This window comes from Polypterus senegalus, chromosome 14, assembly GCF_016835505.1.
Source record: "Polypterus senegalus isolate Bchr_013 chromosome 14, ASM1683550v1, whole genome shotgun sequence".
NCBI classification, from domain to species: domain Eukaryota; kingdom Metazoa; phylum Chordata; class Cladistia; order Polypteriformes; family Polypteridae; genus Polypterus; species Polypterus senegalus.
The window spans coordinates 77,112,747-77,123,809 of record NC_053167.1 but is presented as its reverse complement, the minus strand read 5'-3'; the positions used below and the strand labels follow the sequence as shown (position 1 = coordinate 77,123,809).

The following is an 11,063-nucleotide window of genomic DNA, read 5'->3' as shown; positions in this document are numbered from 1 at the left end:
GCGCACAATTTCCAAAACATCCTCATAATGGAGTCATTTATAAATGCCAGTTAAACTAAACTGTTCATTCATGATATGCCAGAGGAAACTGGATTACTCTCAGGAACTCCTTGCAGACAACAAAAGAACATAAGAATCAAACACAGGCTCCTGGAGATGAGAAGCAATTGCATTAGTCAGTGAGCCACCACTGTATAGTCATGGTGGACCATCATCATGGCAGCACTAGGTGAAAGGTAGAAACCAACCCTGGACAGAACGTTGATCTGTCACAGGTCATAGTGCTTACACACACTGGGCAAGTTTAGAATCAAACATACTGTATGCCTAACCTCTGTGGCTGGATGAGGGAGAAAAATGGAGCACCTGAGAAAATTGCACAGCAATGAAAAGAAACTGTAAACTCCACAGAGTCAGTGATTCAAGCCCAAATCATTAGAGCTGTAATGTCAGTATCGCTAACCGCTAAGTCACCATGTCATTATAATCTGACTTACAGTAAACTCAGTTAGCCACAAAGTTATACCTCCTCTTCGCACATGTGTTAATGAAATGCACAGAACAGAAAATTACTAAATCAAAATGCATTTGCAGTTTATTTCTGTGCAAATGTAAAATAAAGTGAGCTTAGGGTCCTTTATTAAATCTGCAAGTACTGGTCAAACTGCAGTTGAATCATTTTCTGCTCTAAATTCTCAGCATGCGTTGTAATGTCTCTTCCCTTTCACAGGCCTCATAGCCAGCTGTGCAGTATATTTAGGATTTCTCACAGCGTTTTGATCTTTGATAAGTTATTCATGCAGCTCTGCCATTTTACATGACTGCTTTTTACTTCATTCACTCCAAATTAATTTACTTTTATATAATTGACTTCACTCCCCACATCTTTGACCAGGATAAAGTAGATTAAAGTATCCCTGTGTCAATGTGGGTTGTTCTCCATCTACTCCTGTCTTCCTCCCACATTCTCAAAGATGTGCTGAACATCACCATTTAATTTGCTGAACACAAGATAGGTTGATTCTCAACTCTAAGGGTGACCATAGTTGAGTCCTTGTGTGTGTGTGTGCTCTTCAATTGACTGCCAGCCCATCTGGGCTCGTGTTTAATTCCATCAGGGTAGCTTTGATGAGCTCAGACTTATAGTTTGAATTACCAAAGAAATTCGGATGATGGACTGAATAGTCTTCCTTCATTTGTAAAGCTTATTTTCTGTTTTAAATGAATGAATTAATTAATTTATCTTAATGAAAACCATCAGTTATACTGTATCTCCCAAGAATCAGATCTACCATATGTGTTATTATTTTAGAAAAGAAAGGTTCTAGGTAAAACTTATTTTTTGCAAATTATGACAAGAATGAAACTCCCTTTTACAGTAACATTAATGTTGCAGAATAAGCAGATCAAAAGTCTCCTTTGAGACTCTTACTGTAGCATCCTGTCTAAAAAGTATGAGCCATGCTCTCTTCATTGGAAAATGAGTTTGCTTGTTGACTTTGTTTACCAGCAAACACACATTACATTGACATATTCCAGGCAGTGGTCGGCATAGTCCTCGCTTCCTGAATCTAACCAGCTCTTCTGCCTCTGGTCCTCTGCAATCAGGCTACCTGTTTAGCTGCTTGAGCACCTCTGATCAATAAAGTTGTAAGATCCATGGATGTAGTTATAATATCTGGAGTTACAACAGATGGCACAGGGTGACCGAAGCTCGTCCAGTGTATGTGTTTTATGACTCTGCATGTTGACGATAAACTTAACAAAAAAAGACAGACAATGATTGATCAAAAAAACTACCATGGCTTCCATCCTAGGTGCCATCACACAACTCTAACAGTAACATTAATGTTTCAGATGAAGCAGATGAAGTCTGTTTTGAAACTCTTACTGTAGCAGACTCTCTAAAACATACACACCATGTTATCTTCATTGGAAAATCAGATTGTTCATAGACTGCTGCAAAGAGCAGCATGTATTGAGAGAAGGCATGATGGAAGCTGTCTTTCCCAGAAAACATGTGATATGAACTAAGAGGAAGTCTACTATGCTTATTTTGCTAACTGGTCAGTAGCATAAATTATCAAAGCAAATTTTATTTATAAGTCATATCCATCTGCATACCAAAAGCATCCTTTAAGTTCTGCATAAAAGCATTTTAATGTTTACATACAAGATGCAGCTGTTCTAAGAAACATGCTTCTCTGACTAATTCCTAACTACTTCACTTCATTATTTAATCTTTTGTTGGTAAAAGCCCCATTAGCTCCCCATTCTGAGAACTTTCCATCTTTTTTTTCATATTGTTCTTGAGTGAGTTTTGACCTGTAAGAGATCTTTTGGGTTAAAAAGAAACCTTCATATATACATATTAGGTATGTCCAGGATAAGGTTATTGCAAGCTCATGAAATCATCTGAGATATTGTGATTGAGACAGTTTCCCAAGGACCCTGAACTGGATGAAAGAATTATAAACTGAATTGATATGTCACTAGTAAATACCCCAAGAGTTCATTAAAGGCATGGATCTTGGTTTATATCCAGGACACTCGCAAGCCCAGAAATGCAGAGTCCTCTCTCAGTTTCTTGAGAGCCCCAATCAGAACCCCCATTGACTTCACAAAGATCACAGCATCATCAAAAAGTCAAAATCAGTGAATTTCTCTTTACCAACAGATGCCCCAGAGCCGCTAGACCCCACGACCCTGCCCAACACCCAGTCCATGCAAGCATTGAGCAGATAAGGAGCAAGAACACACCCCTGATGAACCTCAGAATCAACTGGGAAAATCACAGAGGTTCTGCCTCCACTCTGAACAGCACTCACAGTACCAGCGTACAGGCCGGCCATGATATCCGGCATCTTTGGGGGGATCCCGCGAAGTCTCAGGATGTCCCACAAGGCAGTTTGATCAACTGAGTCAAACGCTTTATGAAAATCGACAAAGGCTGTAAAGAAACTACTGATACCTATGTTTGCTCTCAATGAGAACCCTCAGTGCCAGGATGCGTGTGATCAATGGTAGACTTCTTAGGTGTAAAACCAGACTGCTCCGGTTGCTGGTAGGTGAACAGGTAATCACAGATCCTATTGAGGATGACCCTAACAAGGACCTTACCAGGCACCAAGAGTAGCGATACCCTTCTGTAGTTGATTCAACTACATGACTCGGTCATTCATTCTGTATTCCAACAAGCTTTTTTTCTTTTCAAAATTGCCTTATGGCATCTAGGTTAAATAATTCCCATTAATTTCCTCCAGTGTTCTCTTATACTTAACAGCTTGCAATAACTATCTCAGACTTTTTAAATGTTGTCTAGGAACCCTACAGTCTGACACATGGAAATGTGGGTCATAACTGCAAACTAAAGCAGATAATGCAAGGTTAGAAAAAAGTGTTAAATATGTTAATTACAGCTAATTAATAAGTAGTAGTACTGTCATTGCTCCAACATCCTAGCACATCTGTTTGGGGGACTTCATGAGTGTCAGATATGGTAGACAGCTTTCATAAACTCCACATATAAAGTTATTTCCAAAAAAGAAAAAATATGCAAATTAAAATATTCCCCAGAAAAAAAAGTCCCAGCTTTCTAGAATTCCTTGTTGGAAATAACAAGCTCAGGAAACTGGCAGACAATAAAATTCATAATGGCATTATAACATTCACATACAAGCTACTTATGCTGTAAAGATGTTTGATGAAATAGTAGCTGTTTCCTTCTCCAGATCCAGAACTTCCATGATTGCACAACTGGGAATCACCAACTTAAAAGTAAAATTTGGGACTAAAGGATTTAAAGACACAGGCACCAGCTATAGCTATAACTGCTGCAGTGTTCAAATCTGTGGTTGTTGAGAATTCCCCTTTAAATCTCATTGGAAGAATGTTTACCTCATTTGTGGGAGGAGCCAGGCACACTTTAAGGTTTTTACTACAGGAGTCCTGCACAGACCAGCAAACCTCACTGTGGAGCAGCATGGGGACAAATAACAACTTAGTTGCTTTCTCTTTATTTCTACTTTTGCCTCACTTAACCAGTTCAAAGATAGAACTGGTTGACAAAGGATACAGAAACATAGTGATTGCAATCCATAAAGCTGTGCCTGAAAATCCACAGCTCATTGATAAAATCAAGGTAAGCCTTAAGCATGCTGGGGTCCTGAGCTCTGTTTGTATTCCATTATAGATGTACTGTTAGTATTTTGAAATCGTAGGTGGGCTTTACACTGCCAGTGTCGTGGTTACTTTTTAAAGAATAAGACATTGCTTATAAAGTTATAGATTATCCTAATAAAAGAAAACAACACATGCAGACTTAACATATGAAAGAATTTGATAGGCTCTACATGTTGGCAGCTTTGCATGAATGGAGAGATTCTCAGGTGAATAAAAGTAATATTTATTCATACTGTACTTAAGATGTTTGTAGTTTGAAGGTATCAAGTATTTTTATCTTTTTTGGTATTCTTAGGGTCTCACTCATAACACTTTTGGTGTTTTGTTGATAACTATTTTAAATGATTGGTTTCAGTATTATGTATTATGTATTCAGTATTATGGATGATACAGTGGTTAGCAATACTGCCTCAAAACTCCTGCCAGAGCACTGCCTATGTGATGTATGTTCTCCCCATGTCTGTATGAGTTTTCTCTCATATATCGTAATATATAGAGGTTAAATTAATCAGCCATTCTAAACTAACCTTATTTGAGTGCAAGTCTAGAGGGCGTGTGTCAGTGAGCTCTGTAATGGGCTGACACCCTGTCCATGGTTGTTTCTGACCATGCTCCCAGTGCTACCTGGATATGATGCACCTACCATGACCCAGAATTTGAGTCAATAGATTTCAGAATTAGATGAATAGGTGAAGGACTGGCAACCAGGCTTGGTTCCTACTTTTGTGCCTAATGTTGCTGGTAACCCATGAGCCTGAACTCGATTAAATGTTTTTATGGATGGGTGTTTTAGGGTAAGTCATAGTCCACAGCATAACGAAATTGCAGCAATATAAGCTTTCTATAATGGAGGATGAAGCACCGAGGAAGCCAGGCATGTTTACAATAAAGAAAGTTAGCAAATCTGAAGTGAGAGTTTGCAGTCCATTCAGTAACAGTGGATTAGAGATTTTGGGCGTGGTGAGCAGTGCTTATATCAGTTGTACTGTCAGATCATTAAATCTGTATGCAAACAAAAGATCAGGTGTCATGTTTCAGGGGACTGTGTTTCTGTTTATTCTTAAAAGTTTCCTGAGAGTGCAGCATTCATTATGATTGGAGATTTCTGAGAGGTATTTTGAGCATGTGTTGTGGAGTTTCTGCTCTTTGTGAACTGCTATGCCCTCCAGCCTTTCCTTCTGATGCACATTCTCAATCCGCACTGAAATTGATCAAACAAAGGTTTATTTCATTGGTTTGTATGTGTGTGTGTGTGTGTATGTATGTGTGTGCAGACATAAAACCTCATCCTGCTGTGGGAACAAGCTCAATCAGTAGAGCAAAGCACTGTGTGTTGTGGTTCTCCAGCACTGCTCCACTTTCACACGCAGAAGACAATGCAGCGTCTTTCATTTTTTTCCTTGTGTTCTCACATCATTCATGTTATTGCTTTTAATTATTGTCATTTGAATCTATAATTATTTTTCTATTCCTCACTTTCTTAAAATGGCCTGTGAATTTCTGTGTAGGGCTGCTAAACTCACACTTAATGATAAAACGAGGAAACTAGAAGATCTCAGAGCAAAATCACTACTTCTCCAGTCAAGAGGAATCTTGTTAGGGAAAGGGTTGCACTTTCCACTTAGGAGTAGATCCATAGGGGCGGACCCAGAATGAACTAAAAGGAGTATATCTACAAAGTGACTTTGAAATTACTGGGAATTCCTCAGTAGGAACAGAAGAATGTTGCATGGAATAAAGTGGTCTAGTCAATAATCTGTTTATAACGTCCATGAGCCCTCACTATGCTAACATTTTAATTGTCTTTACTTTTTTAGGAAATGTTAAAAGAAGCATCCAACTACCTATTTGTTGCAACAAAGTTCAGAGTCTTTTTTAAAGACGTGAAAATATTATTACCCGACACCTGGACAACAAAACCTGATTTGTATAAGAAAGCAACTACTGAAACCTACAGCCGGGTAAGAACAGGGAATTGTAAAGAAAGTTGTGGTGTAGATAAGCTTGATAGCAACTGAGGATAACTAGGATGTGACTTAGAATTCTAAAACATTTAAAAAAATTATTTTCTCCTGTTGTTTCACACCAAATTTTAAGGGAGTTAAATTGTCAGCTGTGTTGGCCATGTACCTACTTTCAATGTGTTATATTTTTTGTCTTGCTCTTTTTCAGCTTATAAGAACCATTATTATTTTTATACAACCCTTTATAGTCACTAACTGCAGTGAGTGACCTTGTGTTATCTTTTCACACCCAGAATGATGCCAAAAAATGTGTTTTTTAAATCCCTGTCTGCTAAGCCGCTCACCTCTCTTATCCCTTAATTCTCAGCCTTAGCTTCTTTCTCCAGTCAGTGAGCTTTCACTTTATTTCCCACCTCCAAAAAGGCTCTATCTTATCTCTTCTGTGAGGAAGTCTTAAATCCTCTCTAGGGTTCACATGCTCCTCCTAAAACTTCATCTAGACCTAGGTAGACTTTACAAACAACTTACTGCCACACACACATGCAATCAGTAATATGCTAATGAACTGTAAATGCTTCCAAACTAACATAATTCATTTTGTTTTCATCAATGTAAATAAGCCCCACACAACTCTTAGTTATTAGAGTTTCAGTGATTTACATCTTGCCTGAAGAAGGGGCCTGAGTTGCCTCGAAAGCTTGCATATTGTAATCTTTTTAGTTAGCCAATAAAAGGTGTCATTTTGCTTGGCTTTTCTCTACAGTGATTTACCTGAAATGGTGCTCTGTAGCAAAAGGTGCACTGTTATCTGTGTCACGAAGCACACCTTAAAACATTGAAAAATTACTTTCCTTTTCTAACTTGTATTATCTGACTCATGTTCTGTTCTGTTCCATTTCACAAATTCTCCAACTCTGAACTTCACCCAATTCTTATAAGGTTCCTCGCACCACCACCCTCTGTGCTTTAGCCATTTCTACACTCATTCACACACTACACCCTGAACTCACATTCATTTTAGTTTTTGCTTCTCATGTGGGACGAAATCAAATACTTTCTGAAAGTCAACAAAAATAATATTGTTTGCACCACTCTGATCATATCCTTTAGTTGCTTCCTCATAGAATTCTAGTATGTTGGTGAAACAAGACCTCCCTCTTCTGAACTCTGTTCAGTAAAACTCCTGTTCTTGTCATGTGTTGCTCAAACGTATTCTTAATAATTTTTTTCCATGAATTTGTCTGTGATGCATGTTAAGCTTACTGGTTTATAGTTACTTGGATCTACCCAATTATCCATCCATCCATTACCCAATCCGCTATATCCTAACTACAGGGTCACAGGGGTCTGCTAGAGCCAATCCCAGCCAACACAGGGCGCAAGGCAGGAAACAAACCCCGGGCAGGGCGAGCACACCAACACACATCAAGGACAATTTAGAATCGCAAATGCACCTAACCTGCATGTCTTTGGACTATGGGAGGAAACCAGAGGAAACCCACACAGACATGGGGAGAACCTGCAAACTCCACGCTGGGAGGACCTGGGAATCGAACCTGGGTCTCCTAACTGCAAGGCAGCAGCGCTACCACTGAACCACCCCTCTACCCAATCACCCTTTTCATATAATGGGATAATATTTTCCATTTTCCAGTCCTTTGGAATTTCCCAAGTGTGCAATGACTTCCTAAAAATATGTGTCAAGGGTTTTTATATATATTTTCGCTGACCTCCTTAATTACTCATGGATAAATATTATCTGGTCCTGGTGATTTGTTTGATTTCAGCTATTTCATCTAAACAGTACTTTTACCCCAACAATTTCCAAATCACTCTGTACCTCCTTAGTAGTCTCTCTAACAGTTGGGAGGTTATCCACTTCTAGTAGAGCATCTGGTATTTCACTGTCTGTACATTTTAATTCCCCTCCACTATTCTTGATAAGTGTTGCAAGGTCCCCAAAAAATGTATAGTCGGAGGACAGCTTCAAAATAGAGAATCTGCTCAAAAAAACCCTCAATGCCTGAGGTAGTCAAAATGACACACTGGAAAGTGAAGGGACTGGGGTGGCATTGTCAGAGCGAGAGGGTTAGGTACATACCCTCAAAGCCCTGGGTGTCCCCACAGAGATATGTCAGAGTGATAGAATGGGTATATACCATCTTACAATGGGGGTGTGACCCCTCTTCAGAGATTTTACAAAGGTAAAGAACATATATAAATACAAATAGTGTGGGAAAGACGGGTGAAAAACATAAAAAAAATTAATTGGAGGAGTGTTGAAAAATAGACCAAAATAACACATTGTTTTTTAAAAAGTAGTCCAAAAAACGCAACCTGTCAAACCCCATTTTTCAAAAATAGTCCAATTGAGTGAGAAAGCTGTGGATCTGACAAGAATGTTCCTGATGCTCTTCACCTCCTCCTTGACTGTTCTTTTACTAGTAAAATACTGAAAGAATCTTTATCTGCTATATTACTCTCTAACTGCCTTTTAGCTTCCCTTATATCATTCTTAATGGTTGCCCTCATGCTCTCATATGCCCTATACACTGATTTGTATTGGAGTTATCAGTCTTATACACCTTATACAGCTGTTTTGTCTTTTGCTGCCTTTTTTTTTATCTCATTTACCAACTAACTTAACAGTTCTGGTCTTTGCTGAGAAATGTAGTATATTATGGTCACTTGTCCCTAGTGGGTCACCTCTACATCCTAAACTCTATCCTGATTATTATCCATCCATCCATCCATTTCCTAACCCGCTGAATCCGAATACAGGGTCACGGGGGTCTGCTGGAGCCAATCCCAGCCAACACAGGGCACAAGGCAGGAACCAATCCTGGGCAGGGTGCCAACCCACCGCAGCCTGATTATTATAAAATACTAAATATAGACGGGTTTCCCCCCACATTTCTGGTTTAACCTACTGTGTTAAAAAACAGTCACTGATTAAGTCTAAAAACTCCTGCTTTATACTCCACTATTTTCAAAGTCAGCCCTGCTAATATTCGGGTAATTAAAAACCACCATGAAAAAAATATCCCCCTGTTAGCTTGCCTTTTTAATATTATTTAAAAGATGCATATTGAAATTACTGTCTGCATTGGCGGGTCTATATCATACTCCTAAAGTAAGGCCTCTTTCTCTAATAGCAAACCTCCCCACTCACATATCATAATTTAAAAAGAAATATCTTAATTATGCTCAGCTACATACAACTTCAACTCACTTGTTTTATTTTTGATACTTCTAGCATTAAGGCAAGCTATTTTTTAATGTATTACTTATTGTACATTTGCCTTTAAACTTTGGGCTAGAATGTATGTTACTATGTATATTTGCTTTTATACTCATGTACCATTCTAAACCTGGCCTTCCTTAAACAATCCTTGATTCACCTACTCATAGGACTTACAAACAAATCTGTGCTCATCTGGTTCAAATGTAATCCATTGTGGCGGAACAGGTCCCATTTGTTCCAAAAGGAGTCAAACTGCCTCATAATAATAATAATAATAACAATAATAATAATAACAATAATAATATACTTTATTTATATAGCACTTAAGGCGCCTCACAGTGTCTCAGAAAGAAACAGCAGGTACTGTATATGTAACATTGGACACAAATGTTTCCTGAATAGAACACTAAAACAGATGGATACAGAATACACAAAGCGTTAAATAGAATAAAAGACAATAAACCACAGTAAAATATTACAATCAATACTTAAGGTAAAACCCTAGCTGATAACATCAATTGCGATATAACACACACACAAATTATACTGAGAATCTGTCCAGAGAAGAAGATTGAAAGAGAGTCAGAATGTCTGGTTAACTTAAACAAATTCCTGAATAGATCAGTTTTAAGTTGTTTTTTTAAAAGAACTGAGTCAGCTAATTAATTTAGGGAGGTCATTTCAAAGTCTGGGTACTATACAGCTGAAGGTCCTTTCACCCATACAGTTGGGGCACAACAAGATTACCAGAATCAGAGGACCTTAGAGGGTGAATAGGAGCATGGTGATCAAGAAGTTCACTGATGTAGTCTGGTGAGGGACCATTTAAAGCTTTGTAGGTTAACAATAGAATTTTATATTCAGTTCTGTAAGACACAGGAAGCCAGTGAAGGTGAAGCAGGATGGGTGTTATGTGCTCACTGATGCTGGTTCGTGTAAGGACTCTGGCAGCAGAGTTTTGAATCAGCTGGAGCTGTGATATAAGATTAGAAGGGACACCTGCCAGTAGGGAGTTACAGTAATCAATGTTTGATGTGATAATCCATCCATCCATCCATCCATCCATCCTCTTCCGCTTATCCGAAGTCGGGTCGCGGGGGCAGCAGCTTGAGCAGAGAGGCCCAGACTTCCCACTCCCAGGCCACTTCTTCAAGCTCTTCCGGGAGAATCCCAAGGCGTTCCCAGGCCAGCCGGGAGACATAGTCCCTCCAGTGTGTCCTGGGTCTTCCCCAGGGCCTCCTCCCGGTTGGACGTGTCCAGAACACCTCACCAGGGAGGTGTCCAGGAGGCATCCTGATCAGATGCCCGAGCCACCTCATCTGACTCCTCTCGATGCAGAGGAGCAGCGGTTCTACTCTGAGCCCCTCCCGGATGACTGAGCTTCTCACCCTATCTTTAAGGGAAAGCCCAGACACCCTGCGGAGGAAACTCATTTCAGCCGCTTGCATTCGCAATCTCGTTCTTTCGGTCACTACCCATAGTTCATGACCATAGGTTAGGATAGGAACGTAGATCGACTAGTAAATTGAGACCTCTGCCTTACGGCTCAACAACAACAACAACATTTATTTATATAGCACATTTTCCTACAAAAAATAGCTCAAAGTGCTCAGCTCCTTTTTCACCACAACAGACCAATGCAGAGCCCGCATCACTGCGGATGCCGCACCAAT

General features: G+C 39.4%; 1 protein-coding gene across 1 annotated transcript in view; it reads left to right on the top strand.

The window, feature by feature from the left end:
- Positions 1-3,966: 3,966 nt before the first annotated feature.
- Positions 3,967-11,063, top strand: part of LOC120514400 (calcium-activated chloride channel regulator 1-like) — a 40,105-nt gene continuing 33,008 nt past the window's right edge. The window contains exons 1-2 of the mRNA XM_039734750.1: positions 3,967-4,141; positions 6,000-6,143. Coding sequence (XP_039590684.1) covers positions 3,983-4,141; positions 6,000-6,143 — 303 coding nt within the window. The 5' untranslated portion in view covers positions 3,967-3,982. The remainder of the gene's footprint in view (positions 4,142-5,999; positions 6,144-11,063) is intronic.